The sequence below is a fragment of the Sminthopsis crassicaudata genome, chromosome 1 (assembly GCF_048593235.1).
Source record: "Sminthopsis crassicaudata isolate SCR6 chromosome 1, ASM4859323v1, whole genome shotgun sequence".
Lineage (NCBI taxonomy): Eukaryota > Metazoa > Chordata > Mammalia > Dasyuromorphia > Dasyuridae > Sminthopsis > Sminthopsis crassicaudata.
The window spans coordinates 129,834,186-129,858,901 of NC_133617.1; the positions used below are offsets into that span (position 1 = coordinate 129,834,186).

A 24,716-nucleotide genomic window follows, 5' to 3' on the forward strand; every position below is an offset into this window, starting at 1 on the left:
AACTACTGAAGCCCACTTAAGCCAAATTGTTTGACTTGTGAAATCCTGCATTTCAAGAAGATTGGAGCAGAGATGGATTTAGTATCAGAAAACTTGGTCTCAAAGTTCCAGAACTAAAAGTTCAGATATTAAGACTTAGATCAGCTAGTCCATGACTTCTTAATCTTTTTTGTGTTATAGACCCTTGGGAAGTTTGGGGAAATATGTGCTTTAAAATGCATACTTAGGAGTACAAAGGAAATCAGTTATGTTTACCAAAATATAAATGTTAAGAATTCATGGACCTTAGTTTAATTTCTGCATATTTTTTTTTGTTTGTTTGTTTGTTTGTTTCTTGGGGGTGAGTGACTTGCCTAAGGTCACACAGCCAGGAAGCATTGTGTATGAGGTCACATTCAAACTCAGGTCCTCCTTATTTCAGGGCTGGTGCTCTATCCACTGCACCAACTAGCTGTCCCAATAGACTTTAGTTTAAAACTGATGCTAATGTCTATTTTTCTACATGAGAAAATTAAACCTAGGGAAACTTAAATACTTGCCCCAAATTAAATGTAATAGATAGTAGAGTCAAAATTTAAACCTAGGTCTTCAAATTCTAAAACCATTTCTTTCCACTATACCACACTGATGTGATTTTTAGTGATTTTGGACCAATTACTTTACCTCTCTTTAGTTTTATCATCTATAAAATGAAGAGTTTGAAGATCACCAATGTTCCCTTTCAGCTTTGACATTCTGTGATTGTATAAAATACACACATGATTTGTTTTAAGATAGGAGTTTAATGAATTAATCTTTCAAGAAACTGAGAATTCTCTTTTGTTTTCACTGAATTAGTCATTTTTGAAAATTTACATCTCCCTAATGTTAAATGATAAAACACTTTATAAGTACTAATCTGAATATATTTTTGAGAATTTCTCTGCCTTTGTTGATTGTTCTGTTTAAGAGTATGTTCATTGGGTGATTTCTTGATCTTGAAAGGAGCCTAATTACAAAAGAATTTTTCTTTTCTTTTTTTCTAGCTGTGGCAGAAGTAAAGCTCAGAGATGATCAGTATACACTGGATCACATGCGTGCCTTTGGCATGTTTAATTACCTGCATTGTGATGCATGGAATCAAGATAATGTCTACTTTGTTGATCAGCTTGGAAGAATTATGAACTTATCAGTTACATTGGTAAGAATAAAGTTTATTAAAGAAAAATTAAACACATTTACATAGTAATCATTCAGTAACAATTAAGTGCCTACTATGTCTCTGGCACTGTTTTAGGCACTGGGGCTACAAAAAGAGACCCTCAAGGAGCTTTAGAATCCAAGAATTTTCAGTTGATTTTCCTATGAGGTAAATCTATTTCATTATAATATCTTGAAAAAAAATTTCTTCTCTTGACATACCTTGATATACAGAAAAACAAATTTAAAACTGCTTTCTTGTTATATAGCATTTGAGAGGTTATCCCTAAAGCAACATTACATATAACAAATTAACTAGAAAAGAATAAGGACATTTTGTCAAAAAGGCTGTTGTGTGTAGGCTACATAGTACCCTCTCCTGTCTTGAATGTGGTCAAGAGTTAAAATGTAGGGATCTTCAAGCTTTTCTACTGTACAGAGTTGTTGGTTAACTGTTATGTTAAGAGATATCATATAAATTTATTTCTAAAGGGTTCTACCTCTTGGTATGTGAGTGTCATTTCTTCCAATCACTTGTTACCTGGCTCTTAGATAATTTGAAGTCTTGATCCTGGTGGTTATTCCTTCTCTCTGGGCATAGATTTTAAGTATTCTATTACCTACTTGTTTTAAACTGTCTCTGAGTTCTGGAGGACTTGAAGATGACATGGAATGACCTTTCATATGATGTTATTAGATAGCCTCTCTTCAGAAAACTGTGGTGGTATATGACACATTGGTTACTGAGGTATAGTTGGCATTTTTGTTATTGTTTTGGAGCTTCATTTATTTGCATACAACCTCCTGAGAACAAAGGATAAATTGATGTTTGCTTCTTTTTTTATCTTATAGACCAATGTTTCCCAAATAATTTGACATTGACAAATTCTATAATTTTCATAACTCTGAATACCCCTTGTCAAAGAAAATGGATGTAATAACAATCAAAATATATTTTTTCTTTTTTTGGTACATACACAAAATAATAATAAACAAAAAATAAAATTATTCATAATAAAATATAAATCCATGCCAGAAGGTTTGTCACATGCGGAAGAAGAGCAATTGTTGGAATTGGCTTCAGACGGATTCTTGAAAAATAAACATAAGAAGTGTACTTTAACATTATTCTGATTACAAATGCAAGATGTGTATCCTGTTTTAACAGAAAAAATTCTGAAATACATCTTGCCTTTTCCAATTTCATATTTATGTGAAGTTGTTTTTTCAGCATTTGTAGACATTAAGTCGAAAAAAAAGAACAGACTATTGGACGTGGAGCCGCATCTCAGATTAAAATTAACAACCAGGGAACCAAATTATGATGATCTGTTATCTCAGCATAAACAATTTCATACCTCTATATAAAAATAATCAAAATCAGTGAGACTTACTAAAGCACATAACAAACCTTTCATATAAGAAAAATCGCACAAAAGCTCAAAATACACAGGTGCCTGGAGAAGTCACTAACTATTAATGAAGTAAGTTGTCTCTGTTACAAAGTGTGGTATATTCAAACCAGACCGTCTCACGCCACAAGATTGTCTTGACTTGACTCATGAGAATGTAGACTTAGGCTCAGCTAAGCATGGTGCAGTGCATATCCCCTCTAAACTCCGGTGCAATGTGTACCCCCACCAAACTCTTTCCATACCCCTGGGGGTAAGCATACCACACTTTGGGAAACACTGTTATAGACGACAATATACATGACTATCTTTTTTCCATTTTGTTTCTCCATTTATGGATGTTTTCCCTAATAGCTCATCAATATTGGAAAATATTCATTTCATATGTATGAATTACTCTATCACATAAATAGCTTGGCAAATAAAGGGTAAATGGGCATTATAGTTGAGAGTAATCTTAGTTTGGAAATATTTAGTCCTTAAAGAGTAATTAGAGGGAAAAAAGTCAAACTTTACTTTTCATTGATACTTAGTAGAGGGATAAAGAGTGAAAATCAGATGAGATATTGAAAAGATCCTATACATAGGAGAATTGGGAATATGATATGAGGGGAAAAAAAGATAGCTTATTTCAAATAATTGAGCAAGCCACTGGTCACTTTTATTGGTGATGACTCTTGATGTGAAAACAGTCCAGCCCTTCCATTTGCTGTAGAAATTTTTGTGTCACTTGGTACAATATTCAGGATCATAATTGGCCCCACATATTTTGATAATTGTTCTCTTCATTCATGACAGAGGACTCAGATGAGTCTATTGTATTACATTGGGGTATATTTTTAAAAAATTGTTATATTTTGATTCTCTTTGTTTTGTATAGGCTAAATGAATGACACTAGTCAAACTGCCATGGGACAAAATACATATCTTTATTATAACAACATTGTAAACCTCAAGGCCCAATATGTGATCAACTTTTGTACTTGTTTATATGATCCTTGATTCTTCCACAAATATGTTTAACATTACTTAAAAATATTAACTTTGACAAGTAGTTATTCTTTCAGTGTAGAATTATGAGAGATAATATGATACAAAGTTCATTCATCATTTTGAGTGGTGAGTTGACCAAATGTCATGTATTCAAATAGATAATACTGTTTTGTTTTATTTTCTTTATATTGATTTACTTCTAAAATTACTTTAAATATCATTTAGAGATCTTTCTTCCTGATTTTAAAAAAACTTATCAGATTTTGTTGAGAAGAGTTATAAATGAACATGTATTAAGTACATTGTGCTGGAGATACAAATTAAAAAATACAACTGTCATGGATGTCAGGTAGCCTTTTTGGAACTAACCACATAAGCCCACATATGGGGAAAGTGGAATAATACTCCCCCAATGTTTGCCTGTCCTAGCCCATGCTGTCTGTATATATTTGATCTTTGTAGATCTATGTTCTGTTGCTTTGGATCCTTCCAATGATACAACTCATTAATGCCTATTCATCCTGCGCAATTTGTCTACATCTCCACATAAATTTGGGGGCAGCTATAGTGAATGGAGTTCTAGGCCTGGACATTCACTTTTGTGAGTTCAAATCTGGCCTCAGACGCTTGTTAACTTTGTGACTGTGGGCAAATTATTTAACCTGTTTATCTCAGTTTCTTCATCCATAAAATGGGCTGCAGAAGGAAATGGCAGTATCTTTTTTTTTTTTTTTTTTTTTTTTTTTTTTAACAACAAACATTGTTCAGCATTGGAATTACAATGGGGGAAAACACTCACTATCCTCAAGGAGTTCATGTTTTTTTTTTTTTCTTTTTCTTTTTTTTAAGAGTGAAAATGCTATGTTGTGGTTCACACTATGTTCCCACTGTTCTCTCTCTGGGCGTAGATGGCTCTCTTCATCACTGAACAATTGGAGCTGATTTGAATTATCTCATTGTTGAAGAGAGCTACATCCATCAGAATTGATTAAACTATAATCTTATTGCCATGTATAATCTCCTGATTCTGCTCATTTCACTTTGCATCAATTCATGTAAGTCTCTCCAGGCCTCTCTGAAATCATCTTGCTGATCGTGTCTTACAGAACAATAATATTTCATAACATTCATATACCATAACTTATTCAGACATTCTCCAATTGATGGGCATCCATTCAGTTTTCACTTTCTTGCCACTATAAAAAGGTCTGCCACAAACATTTTTGCACTTGTAGGTACCTTTCCTTCCTTTAAGATCTCTTTGGGATATAAGCCCAGTAGAATCACTGCTTGGTCAAAGGGTATGCACAATTTGATAATTTTTTTGAGCATAGTTCCAAATTGCTCTCCAGAATGGTTGGATCCATTCACAGTTCCACTGGCAATGTATCAGTGTCCCAGTTTTCCCACATCTCCTCCAACATTCGTCATTATCTTTTTCTGTCATTTTAGCCAAAATGAGAGATGTGTCCATTCCAGTATCTTTGTCCAAAAAAACCCAAATAGAGGCATAACATAACAGCAGCAACACATAACTTTGCCACAGTGGGATCTATCCAAAATTCTAGAGGATTTCCTTGTCTTTTCTTGACACGTTTGAGAATATAGTGCTTACCCATCCTCTCACAGTGAAGAGAAGCATATACAAAATATATACAAGGTAATTTGGGGGAGGGAAAATTTTATGAGATGAGAAAAAAAGACTCAAATAGAAAGTAGGGCTTGAGCTGAGCATTAAAAGAAGATAGATATTTCCAAGCGTAGATGAAGAATAACAAGAAAGCCAATTTGACTGGATTGTTGAGTTTGTGAAGGGTTTAGGGTAGAATACTGGAAAAATAGGCTAGAGCCAAGTTGTGACAGGCTGTAAGTGCCAAACATAAAAGTTAGTGTTTGATACTAGAGATAATTAGGAACCACTAGAGCTTACTGATCTATCTATCTATATATATATTTATATTTATATAACAATAAATCTCTTCAGTAGGTACATGCAAAGAGAGATAGGAATAATTGGGTAGACAGAGCATTTATGAAGTGCTTATTGTGTGTTTGCGTTATGCTTAGTAGTGAGGTTTTTAAAAAAATAGAAAATGAGTATAGCTAGCTTGTAATCCCTTAATATAATACTAAACTTAATGATGTTAACTCATGAGTTAAATAGCTTTTGTGGTGTATTATGAAAACATAACCACCATGTATAACATTGTTTCTGTGGATTTACTCATATTCAATTTCAAACAAGTTTGCAAATGTATTTTTTGGAATATAACCTTTTTGTGAGTAGATGATTGCTGGTACTATTGACATCTTGCATACAAGTATTCAATTTATGATACTTCTAATGGTATTTGTATGTCAAGCTTTAAAGTTTGCAAAATATTTTTCATGTGGTTTTGTACAAGATACTGTGCATGCAATAGTAGAGAAATACTTTTTCCCTTTTTATAGCTAAGGATGCTTAAAGAGGTTAAGTGACTACTAGTCTGTGGTCACATAACTAGAAAGCATCAGAATCTATACATGTTAGAAATTACAGTTAATTTGTGCTTTTTAATTTAGATCTAGTCAATTCTTAAAGACAGGCTGGAGTTTGTCTTTCATGTAATATCAATATGACAATCTGCAATTCTATATTTTTTTACTTCTAAATACATAGGCCCAAGGCTGAAATCTAGTTTATCCTCCCCCCTTAACATAGCATATCATAAGCACTAGATCTAGAATATTAATAGGTAATTGAAGGTTGAAGAGGTCTATTTGATGAGGACTAGGAATTAGAGACTGCTGTTTTCTTATTAAGATGCCCAGGGCATTTGAAAGACCATATTCTATTTGTATTATTTTCCCTGGACTTCATAGTTTATATTCACAAATAGTGTAATAGTTAGTATTTAAACTGATAAGATTTTTATACCTTTTTGTAGGATGTATAAATACAATTTGAAATCTTAGAAGGGGAATCTACATAACATTTCATCATAGCCAGGTAGGTCAATTTCCTGATATAGACACCTATTAAATAAAAATATTAATGTTCTTAGTGAAAAAAAAAAAAAAAAAAGAGTGTACTAGGAAAGAGAATGAGCATTTATAAAGCACCTATTAGATGCCAGACACAATGCTAAATATTTTACAAATATTATCTTAGTCACTCCTCACAACAATTCTATGAGGTAGTGCTATTATTATCCCCATTGAATAGTTGAAGAATCTGAGACAGGTTAAACAACTTACCCTGGGTCATATAGCAAGTAAGTATCTGAGAATGCATTTGAATTCAGATCTTCCTCTCCCTGCCTACTCCTTTATCCATTGCTTTACCTACTTATCTATGATTGTCCCTTCATCGATGATACTTTGATGTTGTTGATTTCGTTAGTGTAAATGCTTTCTTCCTTCAGCACAGTCCATCAAACTTCCTCATGGTATATGATTTTTATCTTTATACTTCAATAAATTACCCTATTTCTGTGCACAGAATGACTTTCTGATTCTTTTAATGTCTTGAGCATCCTAATGAAGCATATTTGAATTTTCATATTTCCATGGTCTTACTAGCTAGCTAACTGATCCACCCAATTTTCTACATGCCTGATGATTTTCACTCAGCTTCTCATATACAAACCTATTAATGTGCTGAATTTGGGTTGTTTTTAGTATTTTTTGAGATTGTGATATTGTATTATTTGCTGCCATATGATATAACTGGAAGAATCTTAATTTTTAAGAGGTTGTCTTTTCTAATTTTGAAGCTTAGCCTTCAGAGGTTATGTACTTTCCTAAATGTAATTTAGTTTTAAGGCCTAGAGGATAAGGTCCTTGAGTTTTTTATGCAGAACTAGGTTCAACTCCTGCCTTATAGATTAGATTTGTGACCTTGAACAAATTACTTAGCCCTCCATGCCTTAGTTTCTCCATCTTTAAAATCAGGTAATTGAACTTAATGGTCTTTAGTGTCTTGCATACTCTAAATCTATGTTCTTATAATCTCCAGTAAACTACAAGCTTAATGTAATTTCATACTGTGATCTGTTAGAATTGAAAGAACTTTTTCATTATTATGTAATTAGGCCAGTAAATTTACTTTGAATTATACCATCAAATCCACCTTCTAGCAATTCATTACCATATATTTCCATTATTTTTGTCTTTGGAATGCTGGAGATAATGAGGGAAAACTGAGGTTGGTGAAGTGTAGTATGAAAAAGAGGAGGAAACTATCATTTGATTTGTAGGGGAGAAAAAGGAAATAGCATAAAAATTCCAGGGATTGTGTGTTTTAATTTTTTATTAATGTCTTTATGTTTCACAAAGAAGATAATTAAATAAAATTGTACACAAGATAAAAATGCATTTTCTTAAGCTTGAGGTTTATTTTTTAAAAAAGAAAAGAATAGTCATATAGCCAAAAAAGGAAAAAAAAAAAAAAAGCAGTGAATATCATTGCTAAGAACCTTTCCTCAGAGCAAATTGCTTGTTGTAAAAGGGCAAAAATATATACTTTGATTTCTATTTATTGTTGATTGTGTGTTGTTGTTTTTTTTTTTTTTTTTAAATTAAACTAACAGATTCAAGGTGAATGGTTCTGCTCAAGCCTCTGCAAATAGTTATAAATTTTAAGGTTTAGTAGACTATTTTGTTCAACATTGAAATCTCCTCAAGCTGCTCAGTAGACCATTTATTGAAAAACATTTATAATTGATATATTAAAAGTATATTTGTGTATAAATATTAATTTATCTATATTGCTGTTATTGTGTTAGTTACCTTTATAGTAGTTATATTGTTTTACTGTACAATTAAAGGCTTTCATATAGTTAAAAGTTGCTAAAATATACTTCTTTATTTTATATTGAATATAATTGATTTTCTTGCAGAGAAAAAACATTGGTGCACATTGAATAGTACAGCTTTGTATCTTAGAAATCTGTCTTTGATATTTTGGATCTTTAATTTTATGACTATAAGTATTCATTTTATGAAAATGGATACTCTTGCAGTTTTAAAGTCTTTTGATATTGTTAATTCTTCCTTTTGTATGCCACTAGCCTTGCATAGAAAATCTTGTTTCAAAATTCTAGAAACAAAAGAAACAAAAAAAATCAACCCCTCTAATTCTGTTCATTAGAGGAAAGATAGCTGAATCAATTCCTTGCAAATTATCTATAGAGAGTGATTCTCAATATAGTAAACTGATTTTAATACTGGTATGTTAATCTGCTTTGGATAATCAAGCTGTTTTATGTGTTTCATGAGTAGAAATGAAAGAGAAGGAGTAACTATATTTTATAGAATATAAAGAAAAGATTCTTGTCTTGTGTTTAAAGATCTCATCTATCTGTATCATGTAATTTAGGCAGAGATTTCAGTAAGTTAGCTCACAGTCACAGATTACTTATCTAGTTTGTTCTTTTATAATTAAGGGATCAGATAGTTTTATTTCTAGTTTAGTCAAATGTCTATAGGAGAATGAAATGATAGATATTTCCTTTGGTTCTTCAGTTTTATTCTATTTAGGAATGACTGGAAAGATTCTATTGTTAATATGAAACTACATGACTTTTAATATATACTGAGAACTTTGTGACTGAACAAATCACTAAATGTTTCAGAGTCTTTTATTTTTTATTTATAAAGTGAAAAGATACAACTAGATAACCGTGGGGATCTCTCTCATATCTATTCTAGGTCTATGATCTTATATACTAAAAAGTCAGTAAAGTTAATAGATAAGAGTAGGAACCTTTTCAAAATTCAGATAGCTTTAGTTTGGGGTAGTTTAGTTTAGTTAGGATTTGGGGTATCTATAATCTTGTAATGTGCTGTGTGAAAATTAATTAGTCATAAATCAAATGCTTCAATGATCTAGTGTCTCTATCCTGGAAGTAAACAAGAAAACTATCCTAACATACAGAGGAAGATAATTAAACCAGAGATTTTACAGTTCCTTAGGTGAAGAGCTGAGCCTGTCTCTGGCCAAAGCCTCATGATTAATAATTTTATATGCGATTTGAATAACTAGTTAATATCGCAGCAGATTAGATAGTCATAAACTGCTAGATGTCAGTATACCAAGAAATTTTAGTTAAACAGCCAGGGAAGAAGTAAAAGTCATTGTCATTTGAAAAGCATAGCAGTTGGGGGCCATTTATCATAGAATCTTAAAAAGAACAAGCCTATGTACACCCCAATATCTACTGAAACCACTACTCTCTTTATAGGATAAAATAATTACTATTCAGAGTGATGTCTGAGTTGTGAAGAAAAATGATAATTTGGGTTACATAAATATACAGATGTATTTTGCGCACTTGTGTGCACATATGAGTATGTGTATTGAGATACCAATAAGCTGTCTGAGATTCAAGATCTAATCAGGTAACTTCTTAATGCTCCAAGCACTTGTTGGCCACAATAATTTGTGCTGTGGAGGTAGAAACAATAAGAATTAGAAACTGAATGGACTATGTTGTATCTCCTTTCCCATTTGGCCAATTTTGCTTTTTGAGGCATTCTTATTAGCTTTTTGTATTTCCTTTTGCACCACTCTCATTTCTCTTCCCATTTTTATTCTACCTCTCTTTATTTTCAAAATCCCTTTTGAGTTCTTCCATGGTCTGAGACCAATTCTTATTTTTCTTGGAGGTTTTGGATGTAGGAGTTTTGACTTTTGTCTTCTGAGAATGCATTTTGATCTTTCTTTGTCTCTAGTGTAGCATTCTATGGTGAGAATCTTTTTGTTATTAGCTCATTTTCCTAACCTATAATTTAGTTATTAACTCCTTATTGAAGTAGGACTCTGTTTCCAGGATGGAGGATGTAATTTCCCAAGGTTCAGGAGTTCTGTGTAGCTGTTTTCAGAATTTCTTTTAAAGACTTATATTATGATCCAGCACTGCTATTTATCTGAGTGTGGACAAAACAACAAAATCCTGCCACAGTGTCAGTAAAGAGACCTCTTCAATCTCCCTTGACCAACTGTCCCTCATTTGTGTGTTGAGATCTACTGAAACAATGGTTGGAGCTATAGTTGCTGTTGCTGTTGCTGTTACTGCCTCATTCACTGCTACTGCCTCAGCACTGCTGCTGCTACTGCTCTTGATTGGCTCTCAAAGTCACATTCTGGGCTGTGATTCCCCTCGCAAAAATCTTTCCTAGTAATCAAACCATTTCTGCTGAGTTGTCTTTGGCCTTGGTGAGTTGAGAAATTTGGAGATTATTGCCAGTGCTGGCAACTTAGAGGTCCATGTCTGTTCCTGGTTTTGTGGGGCCCAGGCTGTACTGCCCCAGCAAATACTATGATAGCTTTCCAGAGTAACCCCTTCTGCCAACTTTCCAAGCCTATTATTCCACTACATCTTGTTGTAGGTTCTGATGCTCCAAAATTTATTTAGAATCATTATTTAAAGGTATTTGCTGGGATTTGGGCGAGAACTAAAGCGAGTCCCTACCTTAGCTCTGCCATCTTGGTTCCAGATCTTATTCAGCATTATATTTTAGATTATTGATAAGCAATCCCTTTGAAAACAAATTAAAACAGTGTATTTTTAGATGTAGCTAAAATGGTCAGGGATAGCCTGAAGATCAGCCTTGGCATTTTAGGGTGAGACTTAATTATATCATTTAAATTGGCCAGAGCCTGTTTTATTTAGTCCGGGACTATTTATATTATACAAATTCTTAGCCATAAATGAAAAATCAAAACATAATTATCTGTACGTATCTATGAAAGATTTGTTTATTCATTCATTTATTTATTTTCCTTCCTAGGATACTGCCTTAGGAAAACCAAGAGAGGTTTTCAGACTTCCCACAAATTTAACAGCTTATGACAACCGCCTTTGTGCATCTCTTCACTTTACATCTTCTACCTGGGTTACGCTGTCAGATGGAACAGGAAGATTATATCTTATTGGAACTGGAGAACGTGGAAATGGTACTTCTGAAAAATGGGAGGTAAGGTTTGATTAAATCACTGTTCAAATTAAGCTTATAAACCAAGACTTTTAAAGATATATATATATATATATATTTTTTTTTCCCCACAGGAGAGTCTGTAGAATATTTTTTATCATGTATAACTTGATCAAGAAATTTTTTTTTTTTTTTTTTTTTTTTTTTGAGGCTGGGGTTAAGTGACTTGCCCAGGGTCACACAGCTAGGAAGTGTTAAGTGTCTGAGATCAAATTTGAACTCAGGTCCTCCTGAATTCAAGGCTGGTGCTCTATCCACTGCGCCACCTAGCTGCCCCATTGATCAAGAAATTATCTGCTGTCTTGACATACTGCTTTGCAGGCATTAGATTGATATTATTGAATCCTGCCTGTGGAAGGAAAGTGCAGACAATAGATATACAATGGATATACAAAAGAGGGAAAGACCTTAAGTGTTTATGCTTTTTCTCTTGTGGGAGTCCAGTTTCCTTTTCTTTTAAAGCACTTTCCTGGCTTCTAACATTGTTTTTAACTTTCAGTTCATACCCTGCATATCTATAATAGAGTCTTCTCTGATGCTATCCCTTTTTATTCATTCTTGTCTTATTCACTTATTTAAATAGAATCTTTTGCAGATTTAGTTTTTGTAATATTCTCTCTAAAATGTAATGTTTTCTGTTGAGGTTTTCTTGGGATCTTTGTTTCAGTTCAGTAATCACTACAAGGACAACCAAGTGTTAAAAGTCCAAATTCTTTATTATCTCTTTCAAAGTCCTATCTCTTTCACTTGGGACTTGGCTAGTTTTCTGGAGGCCTTCTGGAGTCTTGCTTTCAGTAGAGAAGCAAAGGAGGAGAGCCTGCCACCAAGGTGGTATGAGATGGATTGAATCTTTCTAAGTCAAGGGCTTGAACTTGTGCTCCAGCCTTCAGCCTCTAGCCTTCTGTTCACTTGTCTCTGAATCTCTGAATCTCCCTGGCTGAAGCTTCTAGTTTATATGCTACACACTGAGTACAAACCAATCATTGTATCACTAGGAAACCATTATTTGTTGTAGGATTAAATCAGTGCTAAACTTAATTTAACTATTGTCTCCTCAATTCCACTTACATCTCCTTGTAGGATTAAATCAGTCATACTGAACCATGCTAAATTAGATAACTATTGTCTCTATCAATTCCACTGACTTAGTACCTTGTAAGAATCCTTTGTTTCAAGTTCAGAGTTCTGGCTCATAACAGATTTTAAGAAATGTTTATTGTATTTAGCTTAGGTTTTTCCAACTTTGCATTCCCTTTCCCATATTTACCATTGTGGTTATTATGGTATAGTAGAAAGATCATTGTTTTTGGAGTCAGGAAAGGTCTGAATTCAACTGTTGCTTATTTCTATGACGTGAAGTTATTTTTTTTATCTGTAAATGAGGAGGGCAAACTAAATGATCAGTAAAATTCCTTTTCCAGTTCAAAAAAATACATGAACCTTTCCAGCTTACTTTTATTATTATTATTATTATGTAATTTTCATTCACTGGCATGTGATTTTTAGTTATTTCATGTTGTGTCCTCCACTTTCTTTAGTATCTAGGCTCTATAAAGTGTTCATTTGAAATTGAATATAATAAATTCTAGTTTGGGGATGCTGGTGTTGAAAAATTAAATTTGTCACTCATTGATACCTAAATGTTAATTGTTCTGAACCAGTGAGACAGTACTTATCTACTATTCTCTGTTGAGTTCTCTAGGCCTTAGTTTTCTCAATTGCAAAATAAGAATGTTGAGTTATGTGACCTTGTAGGTCTCTTCTAGTTCTTCATCTTTTGTTATCCTGTGCCTAGTAAAGTTAGTAAATGTTGTTTTGATTGCTTGTGGGTGGAGGAATGCAGAGGATGAGGGGCATTTGGTATCTCAGAACCTTTCCAGAGACTTGATACCTGAAGGACTCTATAAGGATGCATGAAGACAAGAGTAAGGAGACTAAAATGAAAGATATAGGACTGTCAAATGTTAGATCTTTGAAAAATATTAACATGATACATTTTAACCATTCTCTTTTTATCAACATCTAAGGGTTAGGGGGTTTTTGGTGGGTATTTTTTTGTTTATTTTGGCATTTACAAATGATATCTTAACTTTTTAAAATAACATTTCCATAGTAAATTCCAAATATTGAAATAATTAAGTAAGTGATTATTTTTGATAATTTTCACTATCTATTACTTTATTATACAGCAAAAGATCCTAGTAGTTTGTCATTTTAGCAGGATTCATCTGAGATGGCAAGACAATGGGAAAATTCAAGGTAGCTTTTTCTCTTTTTCTATCCCAATACCATTCATTTACCTTGTTTTCCCCACTGGTTGCTTGACTGTTCACATAACTTGTATGAAGTAGGAGTCACTTGCAGCTGAAGTTTCTACTACATTTGTCTCTCTTAGTTGAAGGATGAACTCCTTTGAGAGCAGAGACTATCTTGATGGGCCCACTGTTTGATAGTAAACACTTATTAAATACTTTCTCATTTATTCATTCATTTAATCAATAGCAGTTAATAGCAATTAGCAGGACTTCCGGCCAAGATGGCGGCGTGGAGGCAGACAGCTGCTTGAGCTCCTCGTTTTCTCTCAGAACTTACTTCATGACAAGCCTCTGACTTAATGCTTGACCCAGAAAGAAATCCACAAATTATCACCAAGAGAAGACATCCTTGAAAGTCGCCAGAAAAGGTCTGTGTTTGTTCGGGGGAGGGTCAATCAGACTGGGCGCAGACTGAGGGCAGACAGCCAGAGCAAGACAGGCAGCTCACACAGCTCAGACAGGAGGGGGAGGGGTGTGATCTCTGCCGTTTCTGTGAAAGGGCTTTTGCCCCAGTGTGGATGCTCCGTCTTGGCAGCAAGCCAGGAGCGGTGGAGAGGGTGTAAACACCGGAGGTGAAGATTAAAACCCCAGAAAGCCAGCGTCTCTCAGAGCCCGGCCACCCCCAACCCCCACCTGGACTGACTCGGTGCGTTCTCAGAGCCTCAGAGCCCAGACTCAGTACAGTCATTGCTGTTCTGTTAGTGGCTCTCTGCTGCCCTACCCCCAGTCTGTAGAGGAAGCCCATTAATACCATCCAGCCCTATCCCCCGCAAAACAGACCAATTGTTTCTCTTGTCAGTTTGTTTTCTTTGATTCCTACTCTGACAAAATGAACAAAAAATTCAAAAGGGCTCTAACCATTGACAGCTTCTGTGTGGACAGGGAGCAGACTTCAAATGCTGAGGAGACTAGGAACAGACTGTCCCCAGATGTATCCCCTGGGAGGGATATAAGCTGCTCCTCAATACAAAAGAACCTCATAGAGGAAATCAAAAAGGCTCTCACAAGAGAGCTGGAAGAGAAATGGGAAAAGGAAAGGGAAGCTTGGCAAGAGAGCCTGGAGAAGTCATCCCATGCATTCAAAGACAGAATGGATAAAGAAATCAAATCATTGAGAAACAAGATTAGTGAGCTGGAAAAGGTAAACAACTCCAAGGAAAACAGGATTAGTGAGCTGGAAAAGGTAAACAACTCCAAGGAAAACAGGATTAGAGAGCTGGAAAAAGAAATCAGCTCTCTAAAAAATAAAATGGATACAATGGAAAAAAATTCCATAGAAGATAAAAACTCAATTGGACAATTACAAAGAGATATAAAAAAAGTGAGTGAAGAAAATACATCATTGAAAATTAGACTGGAACAAGTAGAAATGAATGACTCAAGGAGAAACCAAGAGGGAGTCAAGCAAAACCAGAGAAATGAAACAATTGAAAAGACTGTCAAGTACCTTACCAGAAAGACAACAGACCTGGAAAACAGATCCAGGAGAGACAATTTGAGAATAATCGGACTCCCTGAAAAATGGGAGGAAAAAAAGAGCTTGGACACCATTTTCGAGGAAATTATCAAAGAGAACTGCCCAGACGTTTTGGAAACAGAGGGTAAAATAGACATTGAGAAAATTCATCGATCACCTACTGAAAGGGACCCTAAAATCAAAACGGCAAGAAATATAGTGGCCAAGTTCAAGAACCATCAGACAAAGGAAAAGATATTGGAAGCTGCTAGAAAAAAACAATTCAGATATGGAGGATCCACAATAAGGATAACACAGGATCTAGCAGCGTCCACATTAAAAGAACGCAGGGCCTGGAACATGATATTCCGAAAGGCTAAGGAACTTGGTATGCAGCCAAGAATAACTTACCCAGCAAGAATGAGCATCGTTTTCCAGGGAAGAAGATGGACATTTAACGAAATAAATGAATTCCATCTATTTTTGATGAAAAAACCAGACCTACATAAAAGGTTTGATCTTCAAATACAGAACTCAAGAGACTTCTAAAAAAGGTAAAAAGAAATCTTGAGAACTATACTTCTGTCAAAAAAATATGTAAAGAACATATGTACAATTTGTCTTAGAAACTAGAGGTGGAAAGGAGATTATATCATAAAAAAGTATAAAGTGGTGGTACTACATCTCATGAAGAGGCAAAGGTAACCTATTATATCTGAGAGAAAGAAAGGAGGGAGATGAACATAGCGTGTATCAATAGACATATTCGATTTATGGTGAAACTTCTTCCACTTCATTGAAAAGTGAAAGGGAAGGAGTAAGCTAAGGGGAAGGGAATACAGTAATTTCGAGGAAAAGGGGTAAAATAAGGGGAGGATCTTTAAGGTGGGGGAGGGATCCTAAAAAGGGAGGGCTGTGAAAAGCAAGTGGTGTTTACCAGTTTAATACTGGATAGGAGGGTAAAAGGGAAGGAAAGGGGAAAAGCATAAGCAGGGGTTAATAGGATGGCAAGCAATATAGAATTAGTCCTTCTAACCATAAATGTGAATGGGGCAAACTGCCTCATAAAGAGGAAGCAGTTAGCAGACTGGATTAAAAGTCAGAATCCTACTATATGTTGTTTACAGGAAACACACCTGAAACAGGATGAGACATTCAAACTAAAAGTAAAAGGGTGGAGCAGAATCTATTATGCTTCAGGCAAAACCAAAAAAGCAGGAGTAGCCATCCTCATCTCAGATCAAGCAAAAACAAAAATTGATCTAATTAAAAGAGATAAGGAAGGGCATTATATCCTGCTAAAGGGAAGCATCAATAGTGAAGCAGTATCAATATTAAACATGTATGCACCAAGTGGTGCAGCATCTAAATTCTTAAAAGAGAAATTAAGAGAGCTGCAAGAGGAAATAGATAGCAAAACTATAATAGCGGGAGATCTCAACCTTGCACTATCAGAATTAGATAAATCAAACCACAAAATAAATAAGAAAGAAGTCAAAGAGGTAAATAGAATACTAGAAAAGTTTGATATGATAGATCTTTGGCGAAAGCTAAATGGAGACAGAAAGGAATATACTTTCTTCTCAGCAGTTCATGGAACCTATACAAAAATTGTTCATATACTAGGGCATAAAAACCTCAAAATCAAATGCAGTAAGGCAGAAATAGTAAATGCATCCTTTTCAGACCATAATGCAATCAAAATAACATTTAATAAAAAGCCAGGGGAAAATAGACCAAAAAATAATTGGAAACTAAATAATCTTATACTAAAGGATGATTGGGTAAAACAGCAAATCATAGACATAATTAATAACTTCACCCAAGAAAATGACAATAATGAGACATCATACCAAAATGTGTGGGATACAGCCAAAGCAGTAATTAGGGGAAGTTTTATATCTCTACAGGCCTACCTGCATAAAATAGAGAAAGAGAGGGCCAACGAATTGGGTTTACAACTAAAATTGCTAGAAAAGGAACAAATTAAAAACCCCCAGACAAACACAAAACTTGAAATTCAAAAAATAAAAGGTGAGATTAATAAAATTGAAAGTAAAAAAACTATTGAATTAATTAATAAAACTAAGAGTTGGTTTTATGAAAAAACCAACAAAATAGACAAACCCTTAGTAAACCTGATTAAAAAAAGGAAAGAGAAAAAGCAAATTGATAGTCTTGAAAATGAAAAGGGTGAACTCACCACTAATGAAGAGGAAATTAGAACAATTGTTAGGAGCTACTTTGCTCAACTTTATGCCGATAAATTCGATAACTTAAATGAAATGGAAGAATACCTTCAAAAATATAGCTTGCCCAGATTAACAGAGGAAGAAGTAAGTAGTCTAAATAGTCCCATCTCAGAAAAAGAAATAGACCAAGCTATTAACCAACTTCCTAAGAAAAAGTCCCCAGGACCAGATGGATTTACAGGTGAATTCTACCAAACATTTAAAGAACAACTAACTCCAATGCTATGTAAACTATTTGAAAAAATAGGGATTGAAGGAGTCCTACCAAATTCCTTCTATGACACAGACATGGTACTGATACCTAAACCAGGTAGATCGAAAACTGAGAAAGAAAACTAGAGACCAATTTCCTTAATGAATATTGTTGCTAAAATCTTAAATAAGATATTAGCAAATAGACTTCAGAAAATCATCCCCAGGATAATACACTATGACCAAGTGGGATTTATACCAGGAATGCAGGGCTGGTTTAATATTAGGAAAACTATTAGTATAATTGACCATATTAATAATCAAATTAATAAAAACCATATGATCATCTCAATAGATGCAGAAAAGGCATTTGATAAAATCCAACATCCATTCCTACTAAAAACGCTTGAGAGTATAGGAATAAATGGACTATTCCTTAAAATAATAAGGAGCATATATTTAAAACCTTCAGTAAACATCATATGTAATGGTGATAAACTAGAACCTTTCCCTGTAAGATCAGGAGTGAAACAAGGTTGCCCACTATCACCATTACTATTCAATATAGTACTAGAAACTCTAGCCTTGGCAATAAGAGCCGAGAAAGAGATCCAAGGAATTAGAGTAGGAAATGAAGAAATCAAATTGTCACTTTTCGCAGATGACATGATGGTATACTTAGAGAACCCCAAAGACTCTGCTAAAAAGCTATTAGAAATAATTCAGAATTTTAGCAAAGTCGCAGGATACAAAATAAATCCACATAAATCCTCAGCATTTTTATACATTACCAACACAATCCAACAGCAAGAGATACAGAGAGAAATTCCATTCAAAATAACAGTCGATAGTATCAAATATTTGGGAATATATCTACCAAAGGAGAGTCAGGAATTATATGAGCAAAATTACAAAACACTTGCCACAAAAATAAAGTCAGATTTAAATAATTGGAAAGACATTCAATGTTCTTGGATAGGCCGAGCGAATATAATAAAGATGACAATACTCCCCAAACTAATCTATTTATTTAGTGCTATACCAATCAGACTCCCAAGAAACTATTTTAATGACCTAGAAAAAATAACAACAAAATTCATATGGAAGAATAAAAGGTCGAGAATTGCAAGGGAACTAATGAAAAAAAAGTCAGAGGAAGGTGGTCTAAGTGTACCTGATTTAAAGCTATATTATAAAGCAACAGTCACCAAAACCATTTGGTATTGGCTAAGAAATAGACTAGTTGATCAGTGGCATAGGTTAGGTTCACAGGACAAGATAGTGAATAAAAATAGCAATCTAATCTTTGACAAACCCAAAGATCCCAAATTTTGGGATAAGAATTCATTATTTGACAAAAACTGCTGGGAAAACTGGAAATTAGTATGGCAGAAACTAGGCATGGACCCACATTTAACACCACATACTAAGATTAGATCAAAATGGGTCCAAGATTTAGGCATAAAGAATGAAATCATAAATAAATTGGAGGAACATGGGATGGTTTACCTCTCAGACTTGTGGAGGAGGAAGGAGTTTGTGTCCAAGGGAGAACTAGAGACCATTATTGATCACAAAATAGAACATTTTGATTACACCAAATTAAAAAGTTTCTGCACAAACAAAACTAATGCAAACAAGATTAGAAGGGAAGTAACAAATTGGGAAAACATTTTTACAGTTAAAGGTTCTGATAAAGGCCTCATCTCCAAAATATACAGAGAATTGACTTTAATTTATAAGAAATCAAGCCATTCTCCAATTGATAAATGGTCAAAGGATATGAACAGACAATTTTCAGATGATGAAATTAAAACTATTTCCACTCATATGAAAGAGTGTTCCAAATCACTATTGATCAGAGAAATGCAAATTAAGACAACTCTGAGGTATCATTACACACCTGTCAGATTGGCTAAGATGACAGGAACAAATAACGATGAATGTTGGAGGGGCTGTGGGAAAACTGGGACACTGATGCATTGTTGGTGGAGTTGTGAAAGAATCCAACCATTCTGGAGAGCAATCTGGAATTATGCCCAAAAAGTTATCAAAATGTGCATACCCTTTGACCCAGCCATACTACTACTGGGCTTATACCCCAAGGAACTACTAGAGAAGGGAAAGGGTCCTGTATGTGCCAAAATGTTTGTGGCAGCCCTTTTCATAGTGGCTAGAAGCTGGAAGATGAATGGATGTCCATCAATTGGAGAATGGTTGGGTAAACTATGGTATATGAATGTTATGGAATATTATTGTTCTATAAGAAATGACCAACAGGAGAAATACAGAGAGGCTTGGAGAGACTTACATCAACTGATGCTGAGTGACACGAGCAGAACCAGAAGATTATTATACACTTCAACAATGATACTGTACGAGGATGTATGCTGATGGAAGTGGATTTCTTCAACATAGAGAAGAACTAATCCAATTCCAATTGATTAATGATGGACAGAACCAGCTACATCCAGAAAAGGAACACTGGGAAATGAATGTAAACTGTTATTTTTACCTTCTGCATCCAATTCTTCCTGTGCAACAAAAAATTCGGTTCTACACACATATATTGTCTCTAAATTATACTGTAATATATTTAACATATATAAGACTGCTTGCCATCTGGGGGAGGAAGGGAAAAAATCTGAATAGAAGTAAGTGCAAGGGATAATGTTGTAAAAAATTACCCATGCATATGTACTGTCAAAAAATGTTATAATTATAAAATAAAATAAAAAATTAAAAAAAAAATAGCAATTAGCAATTAATATATGTTTTCTCTACAATCCCAATACTTTATTTTTTATTACTTGATGGATGTAAAGTGCTACCTTAAAAAATTGTTTCAAATTGTATCTCTGATTACTTGTGAAATTGACCATTTTTTCATATACTTAAATGAATATTATTATGTATCTTTAATTATTTTCTTCATATTCTTTAACCATTTATCCATTGTGCATTGGGAGTTATCTTTGTAAATGTTTGTTTCTAATATTTTTAGATCTCAATTTTTTGTCACATTGATCATAAATATTTTTTCTCATATTTTGTATATATCATAAATATTTTTATTTTTCCCTTGAGGGTTTTTTAATTTGTTTTTGGTTTAAGGAACTAAACTATATTTTTACTCTCAGTTATTTGTATTTGTTTACTGGAAAGAATTCTCTTGCCTTCATAATTGAAATAAATATATTATTACAATTTCAAGTTTTTAATAACTTATAAATCATCTAGCTAAAATTTAATAAGAAAAATGATGTATAAAATGTGTTAACTAAGTTTTCAAAGTGTATTAGTAAAATAATGAATCATTTCTTAAGTTTTTCCTTTCTCTATTTTTATATGACTTTATATACGCTTATCTAGAGGCAGCTAGGTTATCACATTAGACTAAATACTGGAAATGGAAGCCGGAAGACCTGAGTTCAAAAATGATTTCAGAAAACTTAATAGCTGTATGACCCTAGGCTAGTTGTTGAATCATTTGGTAATTTTCCTCAACTATAAAATGGGGATAATAATAGCACCTATTTCCTAGTGTTATTGTAAAGCTAAAGTAAGGTAATCTTTGCAAAAAGCACTTTAAAAACCTTAAAGTTGAGTGTAAATGCTAGCTATTATATGTTTGATTGGTTATCCGGTATCATTAGTACATGTTGTTTCATCTAGCATGGTACCTAGCACATAATAGTTTTTAGTAAATACTAGTTGATTGAATTTTTTCATTGATCTATTTCTTTCCCTCCTTCTGCCCCATTAATAGTTTGAGAATAATCATTTTGTAATATTCTAAGGAATATTTGTAATATTTTGGAAGCATAAGACTATCTTCCTCAGTTCAGTCTGAAATGATTGAACAACTTTATCCACAAACTTCTTCTCTCACATCTCCAACTACTTATTACATATCATTAGATTGGATGCTCTAGAGACATCTTAGACATCTAAAACTGATCCAAAACTGAACTTAGCATTTTTTCTCCTGAAACTGTCTTCTTCCTGTCCTACTTCAGAGTGACTTCTGTTGTACCAGTTAATCTGGCCCAACATTTACATGGCATCCTTGACTCCTGCTTTCTCATTTCCCATTTCTGGTTATTTGTCAGATTGGCATTTTTACCTTTGTAATATCTCTAGAGTATGTCTATTTCTTTCCTGATACTACAATAAACCATCTCATGCCTAGACTACTCCAACAGCCTTTTGATTGATTTCTTTACCTTACATGTTTTTACACTCCACTACATTTTATAGTTAGTTGTCATATTAATCATAATAAATGCAGGACTAACTATGTCACTCCCCTATTGTATATGTGCTACTGCCTGCCTATTACCTCTAAGCTCAAATATAAAATTCTCTTTTTGGCTTTTAAAATCCTTCATAATTTGGCCCCTTTTTATTTTGGCTGTCTAAAATTATCCTCTTATACCACTCCATTCTTTGTCAATCCAAAAAAAAAAAGCTCTGAGAAAAAATTCTGTCTCTACTCATTGCCCCCTCTTCCTCTCCTTTCTTCACTCATTCTTAAATCCTTTGCAATTTGATTATCCTCAACTCCCTAATATGGCTCAACATATTCCACCAAACTTTTTCTTTACTCACTCAACCTAAGTTCAGGAGCTAAATTTTTATTTAATTTTTTACTTTATGGAATAAAACAAGCAGTCTTTTCCCAGTTTTCTTAAACCATACTTTGCTCTCTCCTATGCCTCTTGTACTCTGTGACCCAGTGATGCTGGCCTCCTTGCTGTTCCTTATATAACATACCCCACCATCCAAATCCATACCTTTTCATTGTTTCACATGTCTGAAACTCTTGTTTGCTCGTCTCCCATCTTCTGACTTCCTTTAAATCTCAGCTAAAGCCTTACCTTTGATAAGAAGTTATTCCCAGCCATCTTTTATTTTAGTGTCTTCCTTTTAATTAATTCCAATTTATCTCATATATATTATCTGTGCATAGCTGTTTACATGTTATCTCCCCGATTAGATTGATTTCTTGAAATCAGGGATTGTCTTTCTTTGTATCTCCAGTATTTAGTTCAGTGGCTAGCATATGATAATCTTTTAATAAATGGTTTTTTGACTTGGCTTGATTCAGAGAAATCAGTGAAGGTTTTATGTACTAGATAGTGCTTGAGTTGTCTCTCTAAAAGGTTGAGGTAGAAAAGGAGTAAATTCCAGAGATATGTGGTAACTAATACAAAGGGATAGAGATTGCAGATAGCCTATTAGGCATTGAGTTTCAGAGAGAAGTCCATTTTACCCGGATTGTAGAGTATGAAAAGGGAAGAAATACATGTCTGGAAAGAGAGTATGGGCCCAGGTTGTGTAGGATTTTGAAAGATAGGTGTTTGTTTCTATTTTGTTTTCCTGGCAATAGGGAATGATTGGAGTTTGAGGAGAGAAATGGCAATCACATGTTCACTTAAGGAAAATCACTTTGGCAACTATGTGGAACATAAGATTGGAGTCTGGGGAAGTCTGTTTAGGATAAAGAGACCATTTAGGAGGGTATTCCAATTAGTCTTAATGGTGAGAGGTGCTAAGAACCTGAACTTAGGTTGTGTAAGTAAAGAGAAGCAATCAGATAGTAGAGATATTCTAGAAAATTTGGTGGGATATGCTGAGGCATAGTAGGGAGGTGAGGAAGATGAGCATAATCAGATTTCAAAAGATTTAGGAATGAGTGAAAGGAGAAGAGGAGGAGGCAATGAGTAAGGATAACCTTTTTCTCAGAGCTTTTTTTTTTTTTTTTTTTTTTTTTTTTTTTTAACTGACAAAGAGTGAAGTCATATAGTATAATAACTTAAGAAGGTCATCATATAGTGAGGATTTTTTAAAGATGGTGCAACTTGAGCTTTTTTTTTTTTTTTTTTTTTTTTTTCTGGCAATAAAAAAGAAACCAGTAGTTAGCTAGGGGTTGAAGATTAGATGGGAAAAGGAATGCTTGTGTTTGAGTGAATAAAATCTGAAAAGGATTGATATTGAGAGCACATATAAAGTAGGTGGCCTTGGTAAGAAGGGCCATCTTATTATCTAAGTCTAGAGGAAATTCTGATGTCAGAATCTTTTCAAATAGAGAGAGAAGAGATCTCAATTTTTTCAGTAAAAAAGCCTCAATTTGAGAGAGGGAATGTAAATGGGAATTATAGAAAACTAAGAAAGAAAAGAATCTTTGGAATAGCTTTTGTTGAGGAAGTAAGATAAAGAATCAATCAGGGAAGAATAAACAAACTTCCTAGTTAAAGCTAGAAGAATTTCCTATTAACTTACTCAACACAATTATATGATTTTCTCTATTCATTTAGTTGCACATAAATAAGAATAGGGGAAACAGTTCAGGTTAAAGTAATCCACGTCTTTTGATTGGCTAGGTTTGAAAATTGAAAGAGTTATTGATTTCAAAAAAGTTGCAGTCTAATAGACTCAGAGGCAATAATGTGTACAATTTAGTAAATAAAGAATAAATTGAAGAGAGGGGGAGCTGTAACAACCAGGAAAATAGTGAAGGTGACACCTGGAATATCAGGATGTAGAGAGGTAGACTTGAAGATCACAGATATTTCAGGCTTGCGGGATAAATTCTAGGAACAGAGATAAGAGATGGAATTCTGGGCTGTGGGACCACAAAGAGGAGTACATTAAACAAGATGGGATTTTAGAGGCCTTTTATAAACTGAAGGGTTTATAATTTATCTAAGAGGCATTTGGGTGTCATTGGTGGTTTGTGAGCAGAGGGGTGATGTGAGTAGATATTTCACTGAGGGAACAGTATTTGGGGGGAAAACTGGAGATAGGAAACCTGTTAGGAAACTATTACTTTAGTCCAGACTAGAGGTGATGAATGTTTGAGTTAGTGCTATAGCCATCTGAATGGAAAGAAGGGGACAAATGCTATAGCTGAATTGGAGGAAGAATTGTCATACTT

At 34.0% G+C, this 24,716-nt stretch overlaps 1 protein-coding gene across 2 annotated transcripts in view; it reads left to right on the top strand.

The window, feature by feature from the left end:
• NUDCD1 (NudC domain containing 1) overlaps positions 1-24,716 on the top strand; it is a 101,368-nt gene that overhangs the window by 14,939 nt on the left and 61,713 nt on the right. For both annotated transcript variants that reach the window (XM_074266976.1, XM_074266986.1), the window contains exons 2-3: positions 1,026-1,180; positions 11,358-11,543. In XM_074266976.1, coding sequence (XP_074123077.1) covers positions 1,026-1,180; positions 11,358-11,543 — 341 coding nt within the window. The remainder of the gene's footprint in view (positions 1-1,025; positions 1,181-11,357; positions 11,544-24,716) is intronic.